A 27,825-nucleotide genomic window follows, 5' to 3' on the forward strand; every position below is an offset into this window, starting at 1 on the left:
CTCAACAGGTCTATGCCATTGTTTATGCTCTACATAAGCCTCCTCCCACCTTACTTTATGTCACCCTAGCAACATATCCTATTCCTTCCTTCCTTGTCTACTTATCTAGCTTCCCCTTAAAGGCATCTACACTATTCACCTCAACCACACCATGTGGTTGCACATCCCACATTTCCAACACTCTGGAGTGAAGAAATTTCTTGTAAATTTCTTGTAAATTTCTTTTTGGATTTATTAGTAACTATCTTATAGTTATGCTGCCTAGTTTTGGGCTCCCCCGCAAGTGGAAACAGCTTCTCTACATGTCCTTCAGATCCATCAACAATTTCAAATTTGGTGTGAAACCCATTCCCTTTGACAATAAAACGATGCCATGACATCAGCAGTTGCCGTTCCAAATTCACACTGCTGCTGGTAGTGTTTTCAGTGGCCAAAGTTAGATCAGCAGCAAGTCCTAAGAAAAAGTGAAAAACAAGTTTCTCAGATCTACATAAATCTGGAAGTTTTATCTTCACCTGACCTTTAGCTGAATGAGATCCAGACTATGGAGCCAGTGGCTGAAAATCAATATAAAAGTAGCTTTGGTCCTCTCTGGAAGATGTCTCAATTGACATTTTAGAAAGAAGCAAGAAAATGCTGCCCAGAATTTGGTCAGGCAGGAATGATGACACTCAGATTCATAAAGTTGTTAGAAATTAGTTATAAATTATAAACAGTTCGTGAATTTTGAAAATGATAGCTTATTTTCAATACTGTACCTTTTTAAAAAGCAGACCCAACCCTTAGAAGGTGTATATATAAATGTTAAATATAATAGTTAGGACATTGAAAATCTCACACATAGATATATGCATGGTAGATATTGTTGGTTTTTCTCCCACACACTGAAGATGAAATGGAAACTTGCCAATTTCATCATTCCAATTCTAAAGCTCTTCAGCACATGCAATATTGAACCAGGACAATATCAAGCAAAGTGGGGCACATGAAATAATATTGGGTAGATAGTGGTAAATTAGACTTGGTTATGAAACTTTAGACATTTGAGATATAACTGTAATTATATACACATAAAGTGGTAAGGTTCAAAGTCATACAGACTGAAATGCACCAAGCTGCCTGGGCCCTAAGCTCTGGAATTCCCTCCCAAAACGTCTCTGCCTCTCTTTCCTACCTTAGGACGCTCCTTAAAAACTCGCCCTTTGACCAAGCTTTTGGCCATCGCCTTATGTGACTTGGTGTCAAATTTTGCTTTATAGCACGCTTGTGAAATGCCTTGGGACATTTTATTACATTTAAGGTGCTATACAAGTTGTTGTTGCTGTTGAGGTTTGATCACTGGCCTGTGGGGAAATAGCTGATCTCACCCAGGGTGCCAGTTGAATGCTGCACTTGATCTTAGCACCCCTAGGCTCAGCTGTGATGCTTATAATGGTTAAATATGATATTCATTATCTAGGATGAAATAATGATATTCATTATCTAGGATGACAATTGGATGAAATACTGGAAGGCTCCCTGCACCTGTAGAAAAGAACTGAGTAAGATACAATGCCTTCAGGGGGCTAGGGGAAATTCAGTGCAGAACACTGGATTTAAAAAAAAAGAGAAGCGTGAACTAATATTATCATCTTTGCATGTGGTCATCTTGAATTGACAGCCTGCCAATTAGGACACACAACTTCATAAATGTTTAAAATTTGAATACACAGTGGGTTTCGATCACTTTTTTTGCTCTAGTTAGAGACCCCCATGATTTTATAAGCACTGTTGGTTTTTAGTGGAATGTAGCGTCAGAAAACATATTTATCATTAACAATGATTGATATGAAGAGCTACAATATTAACATTAATATTTTCAAAATAAATTTCACTCAAACAAACATTCAGCAGGTCAGGCAGTTGCGTCATGAGGAAGGTTCTAAACCTGAAATAACTTCTCTGTTCTCTCCACAGATCCTCCTGATCTGCTAAATGTTTCCAGTGCTTTTTTTGTTTCAGATTTCCAGCATTATACTTTTTGTTCACTCCAGTGAAATTGATAATATAGTAGAGGAAAGGGAGGATAAAGGGGCTCCATTCATATGCAACAGTGACAGTCTACTCATATGCATGCATTTTTAATCTGCCATCTGTAATGTCTGTTCATTGTGCCTATTGGGGAAAATGGGATGATTAACCATTAAGCAGAAGAATGAAAGACCCAACCTTTAACACTACTAACAGATGCTGTCAGTTTAGTTAATTGTGAACTGAAATGTGACTGGATAAAACTTGTACATAGACAGCACAGCAGAGCTTTAAAGAATAATCTCATCACCTTAAAGCCGCTGCAGAAATGTAATATGATACTGCCATAATTAGGACACAGGGGAACACTACCAATGTGGTATTAATAAAGAACAGTTTGCTTCATTATACTGCCTACTCCACTTAAGTGAATACCTGTTCAGGGTACATTAAGTGTGCACGTATTTTAAAATCCAATTTATTTTCTTATTTGTTTCTGTGGAATCCTGTTCCATTAAATGCATGAGGGAGAGGCATTCTGACTTAAATACTCAGCATATCTTAATGTATTTTAATTATTGGTTGATTTACATGTCTTTCATAGGCTGACTAACGTTATCTACATCTATTGTATTTAGACCAAATTAGTCTTCAAGAATTCATTTTTTTAAATTATTAATTGCAAATCTGAACCAGACCCATCACATGATGGAGACGGTTGTGGTCTCTCTTTACTGCCCCATTTTCCAACAGGATTGCAGCACAACCAAAATTTAAAAAAAACTTCCACTAATGGTCTGCTGCCATTTTTGAATAGATCTGCATTTTAGTGGCCTGCACTCTGGGTCCTCATTAGGCAAAGCAAATTGGGGCACCATGACATTTGCAGGACTCCAATGCCATTTTCCTCCAGGGCAGTACAGCATCTGCACAGCTCAGTACACACTCACTGCCCTGAGAGAAAAGCAGGCACAAGCAGTGCACCTTAAAAGATTCACTGGATCCCATGCTGATGAAGTGAACATAATGGTTGATGAGCATTTTTTTAGCAGCAGGATTAGCATAATTGCTCTTTAGGTGTTTTGCTTAAAATCCTCTCGTTCTCCCAAGGGTCAGCCTAGCTCTTTCCATCAATGGAATTCTGCCAGCTTCGTTTTACATTTGAGACAAGATTTTACTGCCCCTCAGAGTGCTAGTTGCCTGTCAGTGCTTAGTTTGTGCTGGCAGCTCACCACTTCCATGCTAATAAGGCCCCACCATCAAAAAATGTTCCGGCCTCTCACTACCTACATCAGGTGGACATTGAAATTGCTACACCCACCAAATTACCTGATAAATCTCCATAGGTGTGGATGGGTCAATCTCATATTAGCCCGCCTAATTTATGTTAGCTTTTTTCTCATTATATAGTATACTTGAGTACCCGTAATACGGAGGCAGTTTTTGATGCAGTTTTAGTCCACAGTTAGATTCATCGCCTATCCTCTTTATATATTCCAATTTTAGGACATGATTGAAGGTTGCATACAGTGATCATTAAACATCTTTCAGAAAACAGCCACTAAGCTGATCTTAGTGGTGGGACCATCAAACAGCAGCTCTCAATGAGTCAGCACTAATTGACACACTTTTCGGTTACGGAGAGATCAGAGACTTACAAATTCAGAACTGACCCAGTAAATAGCACAGCTAAAATGTTATGTTTCAATGCTGTTCCAAAAAAGGAATTAAAAAGTACATTACCACCCAGCAAGTAGGACAGACGAGTTTAGAAATTGGGGATATTTTCCTATTCATGAAGGGTTTGGATAAAGTAAATAAGAAGAAACTGTTTCCAGTGGAGGAAATGTCACTAATCAGAGGCCACAGATTTAAGGTAATTTTTTTTATTCTTTCATGGGATGTGGCCGCACTGGCAAGGCCAGCATTTGTGCCCACCCTAATTGCCCTTGAACTGAGTGGCTTCCTAGGCCATTTCAGAGTGCAGTTAAGAGTCAACCACATTGTTAAGGGTCTGGAGTCACACGTAGGTCAGACCAGGTAAGGACGATAGATTTCCTTCCCTAAAGGACATTAGAGATTGGCAAAAGAACCAAAGGTGATCGGAGGGCGAAAAAAAATTACTGAGCGAGTTTTTGTGGTCTAGGATGCACCACCCAAAAGGGTGGTGGAAGCAGATTCAATAGCAACTTTCAAAAGGAAATGGGATAAATACTTCAAGGGGAGAAATTTGCAGAGCAGGGAAGTGCAACTAACTGGATAGCTCTTTCAAAGACCTGGCATAGGCACAATGAGTTGAATCGGCAGCAGCATTCCATGATTCTAAGAAAGGAATCAATTCCTTCATTTTTGCTGATACTTAATGTGCACCAATCAAAACACTAGGTGCTCCAAAATTTACTTCACTGGTTTCATTGAACATAAATTTGAAAATGGGAACAAAAGAAAACTGGCCAATCACTCCAAAAAAACATTCTGTGAAACCTGCTTCTTAGTCCTGGGCACAGCAATCCTGTTATTTTGACTGAATTGCACAGTACCCCAACTCAACCTCTGCCAGAAGCCCTGCCTATTCATGCTCCAATTGCTACTGATATCCAAGACTGACCTCCAATTGGCACTCTTGACTCAACCCAACTTCTTCTGGGAGCCCTGATGTGACTCTGGTTGTCAGTTAACACATTCAGATGCATGAACTTACAGCTGACAATTAAGAACTATTACATGAAGCAAATATATTTAGAATGAGGTATAAGTGTTAGTCTTTTTAAACATACTGGCAGATCTCCTGGGGCATTGCTTATGATGAGTTGGACAATAGCTGTTTTATAACAGGGTTGTCACACCATCTAAACCACAATATTTTACAATGATTAACAATGACTGAGTAAGCCAAATTGTAGTCTTTTTAATGATATTTTCAAATTTTTACAATTTCTGTAGGGAAGAAATTTCACAATTTTATGTAATTTTGTATGAACCAGGAGAAATTCTGCAAATGCTGAAAGTTGATTGAAAGATTTGGTAGAGTAGATAAAGATTCACTATTTTGTCTGGTAAGGGAGTCCAGAACAAGGGCGCAAACCTTAAAATTGGAGCCAGATCATTCGGGGTGATGTCAGGAATCAATTATTCACACAACGGGTAGTGGACGTCTGGATTTCTGTTCAGCAAGGGTGTTATGGGATATGGAATCAAGGGAGGAAAACGTAGTCAAGATACAGATAAACCATGAACTAACAATGGTGGAACAGGCTCAAAGGCCTGACTGGCCTACTCAGTTTCGATAAATATTTGTCCATTTTTAGATGTATATTTGTTGGTAGATTTTACTGTGCACAATTTAGCTGCTGTATTTGACTACAGCACTGTATGGAATTCAGTAATATTGCAATCAATGTGAATGTATAATGAGTGTTACTGCACAGAAATTTTCATATTTTGTTAAGCAAGTTAAGAACGGCACAGTGGCGCAGTGGTTAGCACTGCAGCCTCACAGCTCCAGCGACCCGGGTTCAATTCTGGGTACTGCCTGTGCGGAGCTTGCAAGTTCTCCCTGTGACCGCGTGGGTTTCTGCCGGGTGCTCCAGTTTCCTCCCACAGCCAAAGACTTGCAGGTTGATGGATAAATTGGTCATTGTAAATTGCCGCTAGTGTAGGTAGGTGAATTGTGGGGATGTGGTAGGGAATATGGGATAAATGTAGGATTAGAACAAATGGGTGGTTGATGGTCAGCACCGACTCGGTGGGCCGAAGGGCCTGTTTCAGTGCTGTATCTCTCTAAATGAAAAAAAAATAAAGTTCTGCAGCACCTTCAAATTTCCTATAAAAAGGTAGAAATCCAAAGTGAAATCTTGCTCTCTTTTTAATTCTGTGTTCCCATCACAATAAGTTTCTTACATTATCCACTTTGGTGCAGCATTGATCCATTTCCACCAACACAGTAATACTGCTGCCTCAAGTCAACTTGTTAAGGAGGTCACTTGAACAGGAAGAGAAGAAACCTGCTCTGTTGACTGCCAAGTCTGTCTAAATCTGACCAACATCCCTTTGATAGTGCTATTTTTGGGTATGTCAGATTAGTATTCTGATCACTAAATAAAAACAACGATCCCACCTTCATAAACTAAAGGAGCATTTGGGCATAACTAAATGTAATTGAAATTAGACTAAACTGAGAAAAGAACCTATAATTGGAGAGAGCAAATTATTCCCTACTTTCAAACAAAACTACCCACCATAAATCAGCTGCCAGGATGCAAATAGTCAATGATTAATTATACAGTAATATTTGATTAAAATTAGGATACTCATAGAACATTATTCATTAATATTCAAATATATTCATATATGATGTCTGGCTATAATTACAATTCCCCTGCACATTGTTTTCCTTCCACCTGAGGGTGTGCTGCACCTCTTGTTATCAGAAGACCCCATGATGAGATATCTGAATGCCTGATAATGACGGATACTTATCACTGCTGGAGGAAAAAGGTCAAAGTTTGTTCCACTACTCTACAAGCTCAATAAGACTGTCACACTAATTCAATTTGCAGCCACCAGAGATTTGTTATCACAGTCCCTTTGGGATCAATGTTTTCTCAGCCTGTAGCAGCATCAGGACCCAGACCATTTTCTGCTTAATTAAGTTGGGAAAAGAAGCTTCAAATGAAACTTACTGAGAATGATTCTTTTTCCATCTGCCAACATCCAGCTCACCGGACAAGAGCCGGACTCCGACGTAAATGTCGGCGACGAACCCGCTTCCACCCAGCCTGGGGACTCGTCCCATATTTTATGGATCCCCAGGCTTTAATTGGCCCGAGGCGGGACTTCCACTCACTTGAGGGAGGAGAGGAGGTCCCGCCTCAGTAAGCTGCTGGCCAATCAGCGGGCCGGCAGTTCAGTCTAAGCAGCGTCACCAGGAGCGGTGGCCACTGCTGGGACTGCAGTCCAGCCGACGCCATGGACCCGAGAGAGTGGGTAAGTTTGGGTTGCCTCACCAGGGGGATCGGCCGTGCCCTGGTGAGGCTAGGGTGGTCGTTTGGGGTGAGGGAGATGTCTTGGATCCCAGGGGTGGGTTGGGAGGTGGGGACGGCCCTCAATCGGGCACCCTGTGCCTGACTGCCATGCCCCCCCCGGGGCGCGGAAAGGCCGGCAGCTATTGCTGGGCGGTCTTTCACATCCCCAGCACACCCGCTTGCCACGGGTAAAATACCCGTGGATGTGGGCGAGGGCCCTTAAGTGGCCGTTAAGTGGCCACTTAAGGGTCTTGATTGGCCTTGGGTGGGCAGGCCGTTTCCTTCCCCCCGACTGACCTCCGTAAACTTGTCCGGAGGCGGAAACAGGGCGGGTAGGCTTCCCGTAGCCTGCCGGTCAATTTTACGCTGCCCCCACACCGCCACCCAACCCGCTGGGATGCGTAAAATTCCGGTCCCCAGCTCTAACCCCCAGAAAAATGCAGTTTATAAAGTCAATTGGCAAAGATTACATATGGCAAAGTAGGCTAGTTAAACTAAAATACCACAACTGAGTAGCTTTACTAAGATTGAACCATGAATACATATTTTGTTTTTTTAAAATGCAATAAAAATGGGCTGAACCAATTCTCATCAATTTATATTTGGTATGCAGATGCCAATTCAGTCAGACACAGAATAGCTGGTAGGTGAGCAATTGACAGCTTGTTGCAAGATAGGAAACAAAAGTTTGCATTTAAATAAGAGTTGACAATTTTTACTGCAATCAAGTGGTGATTAGGTGCACAACCAATTTAACGCATAAAACACAACTGTTCTAAATATTTATATCCATTATGAGTAAGTTAATTTAGCAAACATACCAGATAAGTGCTTATGCTTTCAGGATAACTTCCCATTATTTTGATAAATTCACAACCACTGTGAGAATCACTGTACTCATAATGAGGGATTTTCAAAACAACATTTGTGTATTTATTTTGTCAAAGCTTGACGTTTCCAGACAAAAATCATGAAAACAAAGAGGAAAAACACTGTTGGGGCATGGCAACTGAGAAGTTCCCTGGGCAATTTTAATTTAGGAAATGATATACACAAACTGCACGTGTGTAAATATAAAAACTAGAACATGCATGCAATATCTGCAGCATGATGAAGAATGCTGCTACATTTCTCAGGAGGCTAGAAACAGTCTTACCCCTTCTCGAATACATCTCATTAGCACAGTGTAGGCAGTGGAGGGGATGGCCCAGTGGTCTCTTGAGTGTGGTCTTTTCTCCTCCTGTATAAAGTGAATGAAGCAACCATGCAAATATCAGTGTAAATGAAATTAGCTTGCAGATGATTATAAAAGCTGCATTGAAAGAAAATGATTTTCTTTGTCTCAAACACAAATAGACAGTACAACTTAGGGCGGCACAGTGGCGCAGTGGTTAGCACCGCAGCCTCACAGCTCCAGCGACCCGTTCAATTCTGGGTACTGCCTGTGCGGAGTTTGCAAGTTATCCCTATGTCTGCGTGGGTTTCCTCCGGGTGCTCCGGTTTCCTCCCACATGCCAAAGACTTGCAGGTTGATAGGTAAATTGGCCATTATAAATTGCCCCTAGTATAGGTAGGTGGTAGGGAAATATAGGGACAGGTGGGGATGTGGTAGGAATATGGAATTAGCGTAGGATTAGTATAAATGGGTGGTTGATGGTCGGCACAGACTCGGTGGGCCGAAGGGCCTGTTTCAGTGCTGTATCTCTAAACTAAACTAAAAAGATGGAGCATAGTGTTCCAGCAAATTACAAACAGCGTTTTCTGAAATATTGACTGATTGACTGCAAGGGAATTTACATGATGGGAAATGACTGGAGAAAGTAAAAGAAAGATGGCTAGCTTTCTGGGCAGGTTCATACCCTATGGTTTAGACAAAGGGTGCAGATATTAATTGTGTATTATGCTTCTAAAAGAAGCTTCATAGGGTAGTGTGACCTGTCAATATAGTACAAGCTCATTCCCTGAAAAGTGGTATAAGAGCTTGAACACATCGGAGATCTTTACGGCAGCCGCGAAAGACCAGAACTGCAGTTGAGAGAAGCAGAAATACGACCAAGTGTCGGAAGCCTGACCAAGCGTTGGATGCAGAGCCTGCACTCAATGAGAGATGGCCCTTTCAGGTGATTGTATGACTAGTTGGTATCATATTTGAGCATTTGTATGTTCGATATTTTTAAAGGGTTTACTTGCTGGGAGTAAAGTAACAAAGCACTTTTTTTTAATTCTTTTCTTTTCTCTTTTTTCTCAACCTGTTAAATCTGTAATCATTTTCTGTAACCATTTTAATTTTTCTGTAATCATTTTAATTCTGTTCCCTTATTAAATCTGTAATCGTGGGTACAAATAAACTTAACCCCATTAAGCATAACAACCTTTTGAGTGAGTCATTAATTTGCTCTCCTGTAATTTGTGGGTCAAAATGAATTATAAGCCTGAGTGAGTCTTTAAAACAAGAAAGGTTTACAACTTGAGGATCAATGGCAGCGCTATCTGGATTGTGCATGTTTTTTGGGAGGATTTTGTGATGGAAATGGTATAGTTGGTTACACAGTCCAGTGAGACCGTGGCCTTTTAGTAAGTCTCTGTTAGCAGTACATGCACTAGATAGTGCAATGTTGGGTATAAATAGAATGCCCTTGGTGCCATTCTCCATATCTGGCAACATATTCCTACTCTTTCTCATTTTCTTTAGCCAACCTGAGTGTCAGGCAGCACTGAATGCAACTCCCATCATGCTGTGTACCAAGAACAAAAGTGTCATTTACTGAGAACCTAAACCACAAAAGATTTTGATTCCATTCCAACTCCCAAATTATATATGGAAGCTCATAAATATGGTTCAGTTCATTCCCTATATTAACTGGCAATTATGCTGGTATTAATAGCCTTAATTGCAGTTACACATGCATTATGCACAGCAGGTCATAGAACACTCATTGCATTGCTGGCAATATAGGATGTAGCATAACTGACCAGGATAGGTGCGTCAAGCTACACTCCCAGTTTTATGGACTTGCCTCCCTGAATTACTGCCAGTTTTGCCTTTATGATGATAGCACAGCCTAAAAATTACTGTTTTGTACTGTCCCTTGATCAAGAATGGAATTCTGCTTTAGGTCTTATACTAGGTATCCAGTTCAGAGAATCAGGTTAACAGCATCTCAAAATCTGCCAGAGGAATTCAGGTATTTTCAAGAACAAACTGTTGATTAATCAGTGATGACTGAAAAATATATTTAGAAATTTTGCTGCCAGAAACCAGAAGATTCTACCAAGCTTTAGCAATAAATCCGCATAGAGACAAACCCATTTTTGAGTTTGAGCATTTTTAAATGAATGGAAGAAAAATATATTTGGAAGCTATTTTAAACCCATGTTATATGATCTGAGGTGTAGAGAGGATTAAGTTACTCCCATTTTAACTTCAGGTAATGGGTGTAGATTACAAACGAGAAATGATTTTCCTCATTAATTCAATGTAGTTCAACCTCTGTGTACAAATGACTATACTCCCATCGAACCCAGGAAAGCCACTTGGAACATTGCTTCTTGAAGACATCAAGCAGGATTTTTCCTTTTGGGTCAGGACTCCGATGTAAGGGTCAAATACAGGTCTCAACTCTGCACTGCATTAGAAACAGAAACCCAACAGTGAATTTGGCTGAATTAGCCAACTATTGGCGAGAGGGTGCACTCGCCGTCCAATTAAGGATCGCAGGCAGGCTCTTGAAGCTGGAGGGCCAAGAGGAGGCCCTCCAGCATGGAAGGCGCTGCAGATTCTATTGCAGGTATGGGAGAAAGAGGGCACCTCCATCTCAGTAAATTTTAATCCTTTTGAGTTAAAAAAAAATGGTCACAGTTGCCAAGCCACTATTGTGGAGCGGGACCCTCTGCAGGGCAGCCTATGGCTGCAGCTATAGCCAGGTAGGTGGGAGGAGGATACCTCAAAGGCTGCCTGGTGTGCTGGCCCTCCCCACATGGTTTGCTGCTTGGAGGCCGCCTCCAGGCAGCTGCTGTGCTCCTGACACTGCGGAGGGCCCGGAGGCTGACTGGAAAATTCCAGTTGGCATCTGAAAATTGGCCTTTCCCTCACCTCAATTGGCTACCTGCCGCTTGCAGATGGGTAGCCGATCTGCCCCCAATCCTGCCTCTGTAAAAATGGCTGGGATGGTGCCAGCAACCTGGCAGTGCAAAATTACGCAACCGACCGACACCAATCCCGCCCCTTCGGCCCGCGAAAATCCTGCCCACTGTAAGAGTTTGGCACAATCCATTTTTTGTCATGTTTCTTACCCATTCTCACTGTATATAAAGTTCTTGTTCTAAACCACACATTTATTATGGAGCACAAGAGATAACAGAAAATTTGAGTTTGATCACACCAAAAAATAAGCTTTAAGATGCATGGGAGGTCAGAAAGAAAACTGAGTCAGGCTGTGAAGGAGCTTCCATATTTTGGAGCAAGGACCAGAACTGTGGCAAGAAATCTAACATTCTTCACGCATTCACATAACCTCCAGCTGCAAATACATTCTTATCAGTCTTACAAAATATTGGAAATGGGGAACTCTATGATAAAGCCACCTGGATCTAGGCAATATCAATGAGCACATCTATTATGAAGTTTTGCACCTATATGAGGTACCAAGGACAAAGAATTGAGAGATTTTACCAACTGTGCTTGGTGTCACAACATAACTTGCAACTTGTTTGTTTATAGACCTCATTACAGTAGTGACTGGTCAGATTTTTACTGAGTTCTGTTCCTTTTAGAATAGACCTGAACAAAATTTAGGGCGGCACAGTGGTTAGCACTACAGCCTCACAGTTCCAGCAACCCGGGTTCGGTTCTGGGTACTGCCTGTGCGGAGTTTGCAAGTTCTCCCTGTGAGCGCGTGGGTTTCCGCCAGGTGCTCCGGTTTCCTCTTGCAGGTTGATCGGTAAATTGGCCATTGTAAATTGTCCATAATGTAGGTAGGTGATAGGAGAATGGTGGGGATGTGGTAGGGAATATGGGATTAATGTAGGATTAGTATAAATGGGTGGTTGTTGGTTGGCACAGACTCGGTGGGCCGAAGGGCCTGTTTCAGTGCTGTATCACTCTATGACTAAACATGGGAAATACCAAGGTGTTTGTGGCTCAATCAGTATGCCTTTGGTCCATGCAATACTCCCTGAAGAGATGCATCCCATCAGTTGTAGTGCAAATCTGGAACAGTCTACCCAAAAAGAGGCTGAACATTTCAAAATGGAGACTGATAGACTTTAGTACGTTAAGGGTATGAAGGGAAATGGAACAAAGATGGGTAAGTGAAATGAAGAGGCAGATCAGCCTAGATCTAAGTGGATGGCAAAACAGGCTCAAGGGGCTGAATGTCACAGCAAGGGTTGGGAGATTTCCCTGTCGTCACAGTTCACAATATGTTTGTTCTTTGACTACCATCTTAAGGCATCAGCAACTTCCCGACTGATGGGCATCTTAAAGTACCTTGAGGACTTCTGTTCAAGAACATTTAGTTATAACCATTTTAGAGAGTCTTAGATTTACTATCGTTGAAATAGTTGCTGCCAACATCACTTGACCTTCATTTAACGTGAGTTTGAATTTTGTTTCCTGCTTGAAGGTAGAAGCATTCAAATCCCATGATGCCGCACAGTCTAAAATTTGTAGTCCTGCTCTTGATCTCTGCCAGTGGAAGATCCAGGGTCTCTGATAGTACTAGAATACAAAGTTAATTTCTGATGCCAGTCCAGGTAAATGCAGACCCTTTGCATGGAGTCATTATATTTCACCCTTAAGGAAGAATTATCTCTTAAAATTATGTATTTATGGTTCCATTCACAACAGCTAACCTCCTTTTCCCCAAATCAATTATCACCTACATCAGCTACACCTTTACAGGATTCTGTTGCAGTATTAAGAATGTACCATGCATCACTAAAAATTTTCATATCCTCAGTGTCTCCTACCTGGTTGGCCACAAGGTACAGGAGTTCTCCAAGTGCAGGTATCAGGCAATGTTTCAATTTTGTGTTTCTGAAGTTCTCTCGTGTCAGCTCAGTTAACACTGTGACAGCCTGAGGTGTGAAGATTGGACCATTAGGCAGCATAGGTTACATTACGCGGCAATATATAAGAAAGAATACTTGCAACAGTACATTTTGTATGGTTATGCGTCTTTGTTCTACTTTCTAGAAATTTGTTTTTTTTAGGGGATAAATTGCTGTGTTCTTTACAATAAGGAATGTTAAGTTTGAGGAATTTAGAGAAGTCTTGAATTTGAAAAAGTTGAATTCACTTTTTCCATCAATTCATTTTCCTTTTAAAAAAGGACTTTCATTTAACAGAATTAGACTTTAACACTTCAGCGACCGGTTCTCAAAATTTAGCATTTTGAGTCCTGGGATTATTCTCGTGAATCTGCACTGTACGCCCTTGAAGGCCAATATATCCTTCCTGAGGTGTGGTGCCCAATACAGAAATCAGGGGGATAAAACTCCAGAAAACTGAAGTGAGCTCATAGCAAATCAGTAGCTCCTTTCACACACTGCCCAATTATCTTTGCCACTGATGTCTATTTTTTCTTTTTCATTGACTATTGCATGGACTAATTTCATCCCAACTACTCCAGATGGAGTCTGGAAAGGCTCTTGATAATGGAAGTATTACTTCCTCACTTGTGCACACCAACCCCCTTAAGATATAGACCAACAGTCCATTAACCTTTTTGATTATTTTTTTGTACCTGTGCAGGAGCTTCTAATGGTCTGGGTACATGAACACCCAAATCCCTTTGCTCCTCCACAGCCGCATGTGTCTGGCCATTAAGAAAATATTATTTGTCCTTCTCGGATCTGAAGTAGATGACCTTACACTTCCATACAATGAACTTCATCTGCCATAGTTACTTAGTCTGTCTATATCCCTTTGTAAATTCCTGCTCCCCATCTACACAACTTGCTGTGCCTCTTAGAATCACAGAATCTTGCAGCACAGAAGGTGGCAGTTTGCTCCACCATGCCTGTGCCAGCTCATTTCAGAGCTGTCTAATTGTTCCACTCCCCTACCCTTTCCCCAAAACGGTCCAAATTTTCCTTTTGAAGTATAAATCCAATTCCCTTTTGAAAGTTACTATTAAGTCTTCTTCCACCACCTTTTCAGGCAGTGCATTCCAGACCATAATAACTCACTACACAAAAAAATTATCCTCACCTTCCCTAACTCTGTCACCGATAGTCTTAAATCTGTGTCCTCTGGTTACCAACCCACCTGCCAACAGTTATTTATCTTATCAAAACCATTCATAATTTTGAACACCTCTATTAAATCACCCCTTAACCTTCTCTGCTCTAAAAACAGTTCCAGCTTTTCTCATCCCCGTTCCCCAACCCTGTTTGTGCTTGGATTGTTTATTTCCTGATTTGTCCTGTTTCCATAGGTCAGGCGGCTTGTAAAAGTCTTAGAAGATAAATCTAAAATCAGAATGTCAAAGTATGTTAATGTAAAATGGATTTAAACTTAATATATGTTGCTCCAAAAGGTTCATGAATACACCCATGTAGCTCACGAAAACAAAAAGCTTGGATACCTCCGCATTAATATATCATTGCACTGCATGAGGTATTGATCCATTTCCAGAAACAGGCAACTCTCACTGACTTATATTCAAGGAGAAACACCTTGCTGACTTTAGTGCTTTTGCTTAGCTGGGTCTGGTAAAGACAGTAGCCTCTGAAATTTCCATAATGTCCAAGTAACTTAAATTGTTCCTCCTTTCCAACTTTCACTGTTGAAATATATCCTTGAAAGTTTGCACACTGTAAGCCTAACATTGCCTTTCGGTTTTAAAGAATCATAGAAATTACAGCACAGGAAATATTTTACTGTCACAGAGGAATATGAGATAGCAGTTAACACTAATTTAGCTACAAGAGAACATAAAGTTTAAAAATGTAACAATTTTATAATTTTTATGTCATCTGCAAACCTGGATCTACAACACTCTTCCTTCATCCAAGTGATTAACACATCTGGTGAAAAGTTGAGGCCCCAGTACAGATCCTTCGTCACATCTAGCCAATCAGAGAACATTTCCTTTATCCCTCCTCCGTCTCTTACCTCCCAATGAATTACCAAGCCATGTCACAAGGTTAACTCAGATTCTGTGCACTTTCATTTTTGCAAATGATCTCTAATGTGTCAGCTTATCAAATGGTCTAAGGAAGTCCCTACAGACAGCATCCATAGCACCCAACAAGCCACCTATGACCTCCTCAAAATGTTCAACTCTTAGCCAAACATGACCTAACCATCACAAATTCATGTCCAAGTGCTTAGTCACTGGGCTGAATTTTCAGGGTGCCCCCAAAGTCGGGCACAGAGGTAGGGGGGCCCCGAAAATACCATTGCCAGACAGCATGTCAGTTACAGGATGTCATTCCTTTGAAACCTTAGAGAATACAAGCCCAGTTTCTGCAATCTCTCCTCATCAGACAATCCTGCCATCCCAGGGATTAGTCTGGTGAACCTCCGTTGTACTCCCTCAATGGCAAGTCTTCTTCTTCTTTGGCCTCCTTGTCTCAGGAGACAATAGGTAAGCGCCTGGAGGTGGTCAGTGGTTTGTGGAGCAGCACCTGGAGTGGCAAGTATAACCTTAATTAGATAAGGAGACCAAAACTGTACGCAATACCCAAGCTGCGATTGCACCAAGGCTTTATACAACTGAAGTGATACATCTTTACTCCTGTACTCAAATTCCCTTGCAATGAAGGCCAATATCCCATTTGCCTTCTTAATTGCTTGCTGCACCTGCATACTAGCTTTTAGTGACTCATGAACAAGGACACCCAGGTTTCTTTGGACATCAACACTTCCCAACCTCTCACCATTTCCGAAATACTCTGCCTTTCTGGTTTTTCTACCAAAGTGGATCACTTCACATTTATTCACATTAGATTCCATCTGCCACATTCTTGCCCATTCACTTAGCGTGTCCAAATCCCCTTGAAGCCTCCTTGCATCCTCCTCACAACTTACATTCCCCCCTTGTTTCGTGTCAGTCCCAAATTTGGAAATATTACAATTGGTCCCCATATCCAAATCATTTATATAGATTATAAACAGCTGTGGCCCAAGCACTGATCTTTGTGGTACCCCACGAGTAACAGCCTGCCATCCTGAGAATGACCCATTTATTCCTACTGTCTGCATTCTGTTTGTTAACCAATTCTCAGTCCATTGCAGTATCCCATGTGCTTTAATTTTGTTTACTAACCTCCTGTGGGACCTTATCAAAAGTCTTCTGAAAATCCACCACATCGACTGATTCTCCTTTATCTATGCTACAAGTAACATCCTCAAAAAACTCCAGGTTTGTCAAACATAATTTCCCTTTCACAAATCCATGTTGACTCTGCCCAATCATATCATTATTTTCCAAGTGTCCAGTTATCTCGTCCTATATAAGAGATTCTAACATTTTCCCTACTAATGACGTCAAACGACTAGTTCTATAGTTCTCAGTTTTCTCTCTTGCTCCCTTTTTAAATAGTGGGGAGTCAGTCATGACTCCATATAGGGTTAACAGGGGAAAAGGGGAGGTGCCCATGGCACTGCGCAGGTGGTAGGGAGAGTGGGCATTCAGCGCTCAGGCTTTGAATGGGGTCGTCACCCCCTGGCATCACAGGAGCAGAGGAGCAGGGGGCAAGGTTGCCAAGGACTGCTGGGCGAGAACCTGACCAAAAGGAAGGCTGCAGCTGGCCATGGGCATCACTGTCAGATTTTGGGCCCAGTGGCAATGAGGGGCAACACCCTCCATAGGAAGAGCAGAACCTTGGACATTAGGAGGACATGCGAGAGGAAAGAGGGGCAGGAAAGCAATAGAAGCCAAACCATCAACCCACTGCCGAAGACGGAGTTAGCTGGAGATGACTGAGACGAAGTGCCACAGGAGACTGCGACTCACAGGCAGATGGTCACAGATATCTGTGCCCTCGTCGCCAAAGACCTTGCATCTCACAGCACTGGTCACCATGCCCTGCCAGTGAACATCAAAGTCACTGTGGGATTGAATTTATTCACTTCTGGCTCCTTGCAAGGATCAGCTGTGGCCCTTAGTAGCATCTTGCTGGTCAATGATGCTAGCTTTGCTAGTTCTGGATAGCACATTCATTTCACAACAGAAACGGCCTGGCAAGGACAGAGGCCATTGGGTTTCATCTCCATTGCTGCATTTCCCCAGGTGCAGAGCATCCGCAATCGCACACATGAGCGGCCACACAGATTCATCAACAGAAAGGGCTTCCACTCACTCAACGTCCAAGGTCTGCGAGCACAACAAGAGCTTCCTCCACGTGTGCGCTCACTTTCCTGTCAGCTGCCGTGTTCCGTCATTCTCTGCCAGTCCAGGCTGCCTTAGATCTTCACTCCAACCTCCAAAGTGCGTAGATGGATCCTAGGGGACAAGGAATATCCTTTGAAGAGATGGCTACTGACCACTCTATGGGAGCCCAGGCAGAGGCTATCAACCAATGCCACCTGCTCAGTATTATGACCATTGAGCAGGCCATCGGGCTTCTGAAGATGCAATTCTGTTGCCTGAATCAGTTGGATGGTGCCCTCCATAACCCTCCTGCAAGGGTCTCAGTTAATGAAGTGCTGCGCTCTCCAGAGAGTTGTGGACCTTGAAGGCAATGAGCCATTAGAAGCTCATCAGGGGAGGAAGAGAAGGTGAGAGAAGAGGAGAAAGAGGCAGAGGGACATGATGCTAAACAGAGAGGTTCCCCTGCTGCACGAAGAAGTGGCCTTCTCCTGCCACCCTTCAAGAAGAGGACCCCCCATCTCTCCCTCACAGCCATCATCATTAGATCCAGGTCGGTACTGATGAAGAAAGGGCAGCCCTGCCCCGGGTGCCAGGCCTCTGGCTCCCCTGTGACATCTCGCTTCCCTCTGATGAAGTGGAAGGCTTTGACACAAACTGTATATATTTCCTCAGGACAACCAGCAGCCTCAGTGATGGGTGCCAGGGGAGTCTAAATGAGTCCCACACTTCAAGCTGAATTTTACGCCGCCCCAGCAGGTCAGTTGGTGGGGGCGGCGTAAAATTGAGCAGGAGGCTCCGGGAGGCCTACCCGCCCCACTCCCGCATGCGGTCGACTTTATGGCGGTCGGGCAGTGGGGTGAAACAGCCTGCCCACCCGAGCCCAATCAAGGCCCTTAAGTTGCCACTTAAGAGCCTGCGCCTGCCTCCACGGGTGGGTGTGCTGGGGATGGGAAAGGCCGCCCAGCGATAGCTGCTGGCGTTTCCGCACCCCAGGGGAGGGGGCCATGGCAATTGGGCACAGGGTGCCTGATTGAGGTTGCCCCCGCCTCCCAACCCACCCCCGGTACCCAGGACACCCCCCTCTCCCCCTAAACGACCACTCCAGCCTCACCAGGGAAGGACTGATCCCCCTGGTGAGGCAAGCCCAACTTACCTCATCTCTAGAATAAAAGCAAAATACTGCATATGCTGTAAATCTGAAATAAAAACAAGAAATGCTGGAAATACTCAGCAGGTCTGGCAGCATCTGTGGAGAGATGATGAAGGGTCACTGACCCAAAATATTAACTTTGCTTCTCTCTCCAGAGATGCTGCCAGACCTGCTGAGTATTTCCAGCATTTCTTGTTTTAATTACCTCATCTCTCTGTTCATGGTGTTGGCTGTGCTGCAGTCCCAGCAGTGGCCACCGCTCCAGGTGGCGCTGCTGGGACTAAGAGCTGCCGTCCCGCTGATTGGCCGGCAGCTCACTGAGGCGGGACTTCCTCCCTCAAGTGGGTGGAAGTCCCGCCTCAGGACAATTAAAGCCTGGGGACCCATAAAATGCAGGACAGATCCCCAGACTAGGTGAAAGCGGGTTCCCCACCGACTTTTACATCTCCATACTGCTTAAGAGCTTCCCCACACAAAAATCTTAACTTTAATCAGTTTTCCACCAGAGGCGGGGTTCTGATCCAAAAACAAACCCGGATTTTGTTTCCTGCATCTGGGCAAAAATTTAGCCCACTATCAATCCTCCTGTTGAAAGAGCTGCTGCTGAAGGAGGGGCGATGTTCAGGCAGTGGTGTTGAATGACCGTGGGAGAGGAATTAATGTTACTAGCAAAGAGCGGATATTTGTGTTTTTAATATTAATTTGTTTAAGAAAACATAGGAAGAGGAAGAGACCACGTAGCTCCTCGAGCCTGTTCCGCCATTCAATGAGATCATGACTGATCTGCGACTTAACTCCACATATCCGCATTTGCCCCATATCCCTTAGCACCTCTGGCTAACAAAAATCTCAATCTCAGATTTAAAATTAACAGCTGATGTAGCATCAATTCTCATTTGCAGCAGAGTTAAAACTTTTACCACCTTTTGTCTGTAGAAGTGTTTCCCCATTTCATTCCCGAAAGGTCTGACTTTAATTTTTAGACAATGCCCCCAACTCAGAAACTCTCCAACCAGCAGAAACAGTTTCTCTCTACCTGTTCCTCTTAATATCTGGATAAACTTCGATCAAATCATCACTTAAACTTCTAAATTCAAGGGTATACAATCCTCGTTTGTGTGATCGCTCCGTATAGTTTAACCCTTGGAGTCCAGGTATCATTTTGGTAAATTTACGCTGCACTCCCTCCAAGGCCAATAGATTTCTAAGGTGTGGTGCCCAGCACTGCTCACAGTGCTCCATATGTAGTCTAACCAGGGCTTTCTACAGCTGAAGCATGACTTCTATCCCCTTCTATTTTAGTCCTCTAGATCTAAAGGCCAGCATTCCATTAGCCTTTTTGATTATTTTCTGTACCTGTTCATGATATTTTAATTATTTATGTACCTGGACCCCCTGATTTGAACCTCCACTGTTTCTAGATTTTCTCTATTTAGAAAGTACCCTGTTCTATCCTTTTTAGATCCAAAGTCAATAATCTCACATTTGCCTACACAGAAATCCAATTGCCACAATTTTTGCCCATTCACTTTATCTACCAAGGGCAGCATGGCACATTGTTTCACAATGTTGTGTGTTGTATAATGCAAGTCCACGTTTGTAATTTCTTATATGGAGAAATCTGATCTGATCTTAAAACAATTAACAAAACTCGGGGTGGAAATGGTGGAAAGGGCTTAGGAGGAATAAATGAGCATGCTTCCCATACGTGGCTGTTGCGGATACAATAAAGTAGTTTCGAGAGAGGTCTAGTTGACCTTACAATCTTTTTGCTTGAGCGAGAGAAGAGGAAAATAAAAAGTGGGAGATAAATAAAAACAAGTCGTGGTTTACTTGCGAGTCGTTAGGATCTGGAATGCACTGCCCGAAAGTGTGGTGCAGATACATCAATCATTGCTTTTAAAAAAGAATTGGTTATCTGAAAAGAAAACAATTGCAGGGCTAGGGGGAAAAGGCGGGGAATGGGACTAGCTGAATTGCTCCCACAGAGAGCTGGCACAGACACGATGGTCCAAATGGCATCCTTCTGTTTTGTAACCATTCTATGATTCTATCTCTGATTCTACCTCTGATAAGATTCCAGTAATTTCCCCACAACTGATGGGTCTGCAGTTACCTGGTTTCTCCCTCCCTCCTTTCTTAATTAATGGAGTGACATGTGCAAGTTCCCAATCCAAAGACACAATTCCTGAATTTAGAGAGCTTGAAAAAATTATGACTAACGCAGCTGCGATTTCCACACCTATTGCTTTCAATAGTCTGAGTTGGAAACCTTCAGATTCTGTAAATCTGTCTGTTTTAAGGCCCATTATTTTCTTCCTTACCATTTCCTTTCGTAAATTAAATCCACTATATTTTTCTGCTTGATTGATTTTTAAGTTCCCTTGCAGCACTGGTATTTTGTCCTCTTCCTCTACTGTGAAAATGGATACAAAGTACTAATTTAACAAGCCTGCAGTTTTGTTATTGTCCATTATTGTTTCACCTACATCTCGCTTTAATGTGCCCACATTCTCATTTACGAACATACAAATTAGCCACTCAGCCCCTCGAGCCTGCTCCTTAATTAAATCAGATCATGGCTGATCTGATTATATCTTCAACTCCACATTCCCGCCTACCTCCACTAACCTTTCACCCCCTTGCTTATCAAAAATCTATCTACCTCTGCCTTAAAAATATTCAAAGACTCTGCTTCCACCATCTTTTGAGGACGAGAATTCCAAAGACTCCTGGCCCTCTGAAAGAAAAAAATCCTCCTCATCTCAGTCCGAAATGGGCGACCCCTTATTTTTAAAGTGACCCCCTAGTTCTAGATTCTCCCACAAGAGGAACCATCCTTTCCACATCCACCCTGTCAAGACCCTTCAGAATCCTATATGTTTCAATCAAGTCGCCACTTACTCTTCTAAATTCCAGCAGATACATGCCTAGCCTGTCCAAACTTTCCTCATAAGACAAGCCGCCTATTCCTAGTAGTCTAGTAAACCTTCTCTGAACTGCTTCCAATGCATTTACGTCCTTCCTTAAAGAAGACCAACACTATACATAGTACTCCAGATGTGGTCTCACCAATGCCCTGTATAGCTGAAGCATAACCTCCCTACTTTTGTATTCAATTCCCCTCTCAATAAATTCTTATTAGCTTTCCTAATTATGTGCTGTACCTGCATATTAATCTTTTGCAATTCATGGAATAGGACACCGAGATCCCTCTGCATCTCGGAGCTCTGCAATCTCTCATTTAGATAATATGCTTTTTTATTCTTCCTGCCAAAGTGGACAATTTCACATTTCCCACATTATACTCCATTTGCCAGATTTTTGCCCACTCACTTAACCTATCTATATCCCTTTGTAGCCTCCTTATGTCTTCTTCATAACTTACCTTCCTACCTATCATTGTGTCATCAGCAAATTTAGCAACCATAACTTCGGTCCCTTCATCCAAGTCATTTATATAAATTTAAAAATGTTGAGGCCCCAGCACTAATCCCTGTGGCACATCACTCATTGCATCTTACCAACCAGAAAATGACCCATTTATACCAACTCTCTGTTTCCCATTAGCTCATCAATCTTCTATCCATACCAAAATGTTAGCCCCTACACCATAAGCTTTTATTTTCTACAATAACATTTGATGTGGCACCTTATCAAATGCATTCTGGAAATCTAAATACAGTACATTCACCGGTTCCCCTTTATCCATAGCACATGTTACTTGTTCAAAGTACTCCAATAAATTGGTTAAACATGATTTCCCTTTCACAAAACCATGTTGACTTTACCTGATTACCTTGAATTTTTCTAAAGCCCAGCTATGTCTTTAATAATAGCTTCCAATATTTCCCTATGACAGATGTTAAGCTAACTGGCCTGTAGTTTTCTGCTTTCTGTCTCCCTCCCTTTTTAAATAAAAGAGTTACATTCGCTATTTTCCAATCTAATGAAACCTTCCCTGAATCTAGGGAATTTTGGAAAATCAAAACCAACACATCAACTATCTCACTAGCCCACTTCTTTTAAGACCCTAGGATGAAGTCCATCAGGACCTGGGGGCTTGTCAGTCCGCAGCTCCAACAATTTGTTCAGTACCACTTCCCTGATGACTGTAATTTTCTTGAGTTCCTCCCTCCCTTCCATTTCCTGATTTATAGTTATTTCTGGGATGTTACTTCTATCCTCTATGGTGAAGACCGATGCAAAATATCCCCGGACTTACTTTCTAAAGGACCAACGTTCACTTTAACTCTTTTCTTCTTAAAATAGCTATAGAAACTCTTACTATCTGTCTTCATATTTCTTGCTAGGTTTCTCTCATACTCTAATTTTTCCCTCCTCATTAATCTTTTAGTTGTTCTTTGCTGCTTTTTATATTCTGTCCAATCTTCTGACCTGCCACCCATTTTTGCACAATTATATGCTTTTTCTTTAAGTTTGATACTATCTCTAACTTTTTTAGTTAACCACGGATAGTGGGTCCTCCCCTTGGAATTTTTCTTTCTCTTTACCACTTTCTTTCTCTTAATATATGTATAAAAAATTTGCTGTTAGCTTTGCAACATTTTTAATATTCCTTGCTGCACTTCTTACTTTCTTTGTATCTGTTTTTATTTAAAGAAAAGGCTCTCTCAGTCCACTGCATTTTCACATCTATTTGCATTCATGTATGCCTTTTCTTCTAGCTTGATTCTGGCTCATTTCTTGGCCATGATTGTTTAACGACACAAGTGGAGCCATTGCCTATTAGGGGTGTGTACTGATTTTGTATCGTAACAAAATACTTCTTTGAGTACTTCCCACTGTTAATAACAGTAAATTAAATGACCAAACAATATAAAATAAAAGGTTTCAGTCGAAAAAAACAGACAACTTCAAATAACCTGAAAATTCCTGACCTAACGAACACTCAGCTTCTGTTGCTTTGTGCTTTTGTGTATCACTCACTTTTAGCTGCTTTTTAGATTGGATGAATGGTGCTGTCTCCTGACATGGCGATCTCGTGCAACTTGGTGCAACCAGAAAATAATGGCTGGGATTCACTAGGCTGGAGGCTAGGTAGACCTGAATATGTATTAAGTATACAATTTATTTAAAATTTACAATTATAGGGTCTGTGTGGGTGCCAACATTTTTTTTTTTGTTTACCATCCCTCAAGGAATTTAAAAAAAAACTATTAACACAAGACATCTGAGCCTTTCAGCTGGTCCTGAACATCTGGTATCGTAACTATATTCAGTTGGAGGCCTACCCCAAATGAGTTGTGGGGAAAAGCATGCACGGTCTCTCTCTCCAAGCTGGTTCACGGTTAATTAATCAACATCAGCAGAACCACTGGAAGTTCCACAAACAGACAGGCTGCTCATTCACTTTTTTGAAGTGGTTTTAGTGACATCTTTCATTTATGCTTACATGCCTACCAGTCGTAAGTCTGAATTCAAAATATCTGATTAGACACAGTTAATGGCAGAATAGACTAAGCTCTATATAAAGTAACCATTGCTGTATGAAACTTTGGTCACAGTATCTAATTAATTCTAAACAGAATATTCTCTCATGGGTATGAACCTCAACTTCAAAAGCATCCACTACTACTTAACTGTGAACTGAAATCTCTAAGTTACATTGTCAACTTAGTGACAGTGTATGCTGTAAGGTTATCGCTAATATGAACTGGATTAAGACAGACCAAGCTAATTTGACATAGGATCCTTACAGTCAGCAGAGGTGAAAGGTTTGCATACCACTATGCTATTATTTTCACTTACTTAACTTAACTAACACTTGAATATCTCAAGATCACATGATATATAAAAGATCATTTGGTTCATCCATTCAGAAAGACCCTACAGTGCCTCATCACAGCATCCAACATTTTCCTAAAAGATTTCAGGTCTTTGCTTCATTACCATACCTGGAAGTTTATTTCATGTGACTGTTAGCCTTTGAGTTAAAAAAATCTTCTTGGTATCAGTCCTAATTTTGGCTTTCATGAGTTTGAACCTGTGCTCCTTTTTTCCTGTTGTTCTGATTTAATTTCAAGTAGTGTTCCCAATTTACTTGCTCAATTATTCGGCATATTTATTTATTTACTAAGAGATACAGCACTGAAACAGGCCCTTCGGCCCACCGAGTCTGTGCCGACCAACAACCACCCATTTATACTAACCCTACAGTAATCCCTTATTCCCTATCACCTACCTACACTAGGGGCAATTTACAATGGCCAATTTACCTATCACCTGCAAGTCTTTGGCTGTGGGAGGAAACCGGAGCACCCGGGGAAAACCCACGCAGACAAAGGGAGAACTTGCAAACTCCACACAGGCAGTACCCAGAATCATAGACTTCGATGAGGCTCCATCCTTAAAGTCCAGCTTTCTCGTTTTTCCTCATGACTCAGAGCTTTGTTGTTAGATAGCGGTCTTATTAATCTTCTCTGAATAGTACTCCAGATAGGTGTGATCTTGCCAGAGTACTGCGTAGTTTAAGCATGACTGCTTCCAACTTCTGCTCCACTATTTTGACTATAGAATGCACAATTCTATTTGCTTTGTTAATTGCTGCTCCATGGTGATTGAATTTGTTGAGCAGAGTGTATTAAAGCCACTAGATCTTTCTCAACTTCTCTTTGAGCAAGTTCAACAGCAGCATCAGAACAGGAGTAGACCATTCAGCTCCGTGGGCCTGCTCTGCTATTCAACTAGATCATGGCTGACCTGTATCTCAACTTTATTTACCTGCCTTTACTCCATATCATTTGATATTCTTGCCTAACAAACACCTACTTATCTCAGTTTTTATAAGTTCCAGTTGTCCATTTGGAGTTCTGGAATACACGTGATGCCAACCTACCTGCAATACTTAAGCTTCATTTACCACTGTTCCGTCCAATTGCTTATTTTATCCAACATGTATAGAACCTTGTCTATCTCTTCAAATTGAACTCCCTTTCCTGTACCTGCACCAGTTCAATATCATCTAGCAATTTTGAGCAGTTTATATTGAGCTTATGAATTCAAACTGTTAGAAATTAGACCAGGTCCCAACAGTCCCTCAGGCATCCCACTTCACAAGTTCTTCCCACCGTGGCTTCGCTCTACTAAAAATTACAATTCATTTCCCACCCCACCCACCAACCCCCCCCACCCCCCACCGCCCGCCCTGCATTAATATAATCTAACTGTTGTCACATATCCTACCAATTCCTTCAATCTTGTTGTGACCTACTGGTCTATGACATACTATTATATTTAGCTTTGTTTTTTTTTTATGTTCATGAATTGCTCTGGTTGGACATTTTTGTGTAATTTTCCCTCCTCCCATTGGATCACTTCTATATCCTAGCAGGTATCCCTGACATAGTGAGGTACGCCACTTCTGCTCTTACCTAACTTTTCTGAATACGTTATGTCCCTTTATGTCATATCTATTACCATCTTTAGGGATTAACAATTTTTCTGATATCCCTACAGCCTCAATTCAGACATCTTGGTTTGATTCTGCTGTCAAAATAACAGGGAGGCTAATGAATCTTGCTGTTATTTAAGTGTGTATGGTATGGAACCTTCAGGCAGCAGACAGGGTGGTTTGAGGGGGCAGATGCGTGGTTAAATATCAATATCCAAAAGTTGCCGTCCAAGTTAGCTTCACAAAAAGGGCATCTTGCAGTCTGCCTCACCATTGAAATGCACTGAATGGTATGAAGTTGCTAAAACTTTCACAGTAAATGAAAACTAAACTTGCCACAGAAAGTTAATCTTTGGCATCACAAGCACAAATACCCTTTTAACAAATTGCGATGTTAGTTACAACCAATCAACCTCACGGGCACTGACAATTAACTATTAAAAGTGTGGAGTCTTATTACTTCAAGTATTAATTGTTGGAAATTTTGAAAATGTCAAATTTGAAGTTTTTTTAAAACTTTTCCTTTCACTTCTTCTCTCCCTCTTAATCCAATCTTTCCTTCCGCTCTTTATTTCTTTCTGTACCTGTTTTGACATTGAATTCACCCACTCTAATTTACACTTCCTTCTCTGTCATTCTTCTGTTTATTTACAATCCTTCAATCTGATTGTTTGAGGAGATGCACAGTTGCTTGCCCTGTTCATTCAAGTTCCCGATGTCCAGTTTCCATCCCTGCAATGCTATCAGATTGCACTATCAACAACTTGCTACGTAAAGCCCTCAGTGTTTCTCTACTGCTGGTAGCTGGTTCAAGTACACGGCATCACTCTATGTTCGTGCTTGTCCACTGGTTAACATCCACTCTGTTAACAATTTTGTTTGGGATCCAATTTGCTCCTCTTCCCTCCCCCATCTAATTTAAATGACTCTCAATAGCTCTTCAATCTTCCTGGCAAATCTTGTCGTTCCTGCTCTGTCTCTCCTAAGCTTCTGCATCAAAAATGATTTAAAAATGGGTCGATTAGATGGCTCTTCCACAAAAGACATTCTGTGCCTTTAGCCATGAACACCACTTTCTGCTGTGGACTACTGCTTAAAGTTTTGGGAAATCATTAAAATAATTTGAATTTTCAAAGCTTTATGTTCTATTATTGCAGTTAGCCAATTAAATGTAAGAGATTCCCTAACAACACTGCACAATCAATGTGACAAGATTCAGTCCATTCGCCACTTAGTTGACAAGTCTATTTTGTTTGAACTCTAACTTGAAATTATGTTTTGAAATCATGATAGTTCCTCCTGAGATTTACCTTTCCCAACTGTAAAGTCCAAAAAGGAAAAGCATATTCTTCCTAAATTGAACACAATAATAGAACATATGGTCGGAATTTTACGATGGGCGGATGGGAGCCGGCCTCAGACGTAAAAGTCGGTGGCGAGCCCGCTTCTGCCTCGCCTGGGGATCCGTTCCGTATTTTACGGGCCCCCAGGCTTTAATTGTTGCGAGGCGGGACTTCCACATGCTTAAGGGAGGAAATCCCGCCTCATTGAACTGCCAACCAATCATTGGTGCTTCACTGATAGAAATCAATATTCAAAGTGAAAATTCTACAAACACAGTAGATCTCACCTGCCCCCAAATCTATTTAGCCATAATTCTTTGTAATCGATTAAAAAAAAAAATTAAGAAGTTACTGAAGAGATTGCTTCCACTTTTGAGTTAAAATGTTGAGTGTACTAACCATAAAAGTTACTCTCTCTGCCTCTGGGGGGAATATTGGTGGCATTTCTTAGTAAAGACACACAGGTCGGGAGTTTCCTTGGAGCTGCTCCTGCTTGCTGGCGTAACTTTACCAAAGGTGTGGCTGAAACCCTTTTACATGCATAAACAGTGTTTCTGCCGAA

General features: G+C 41.7%; 1 protein-coding gene across 9 annotated transcripts in view; it reads right to left on the reverse strand.

The window, feature by feature from the left end:
* ulk4 (unc-51 like kinase 4) overlaps positions 1–27,825 on the reverse strand; it is a 448,354-nt gene that overhangs the window by 297,237 nt on the left and 123,292 nt on the right. For 8 of the 9 annotated variants that reach the window (XM_068054427.1, XM_068054423.1, XM_068054428.1 and 5 more), the window contains 2 exons: positions 13,005–13,112; positions 8,191–8,274 (listed from right to left, as the gene is read on the reverse strand). In XM_068054427.1, the coding sequence (XP_067910528.1) occupies positions 8,191–8,274; positions 13,005–13,112 (192 nt within the window). The remainder of the gene's footprint in view (positions 1–8,190; positions 8,275–13,004; positions 13,113–27,825) is intronic. The other variant, XM_068054429.1, reaches the window with a different exon arrangement.

Source organism: Heterodontus francisci, chromosome 2 (assembly GCF_036365525.1).
Source record: "Heterodontus francisci isolate sHetFra1 chromosome 2, sHetFra1.hap1, whole genome shotgun sequence".
Lineage (NCBI taxonomy): Eukaryota > Metazoa > Chordata > Chondrichthyes > Heterodontiformes > Heterodontidae > Heterodontus > Heterodontus francisci.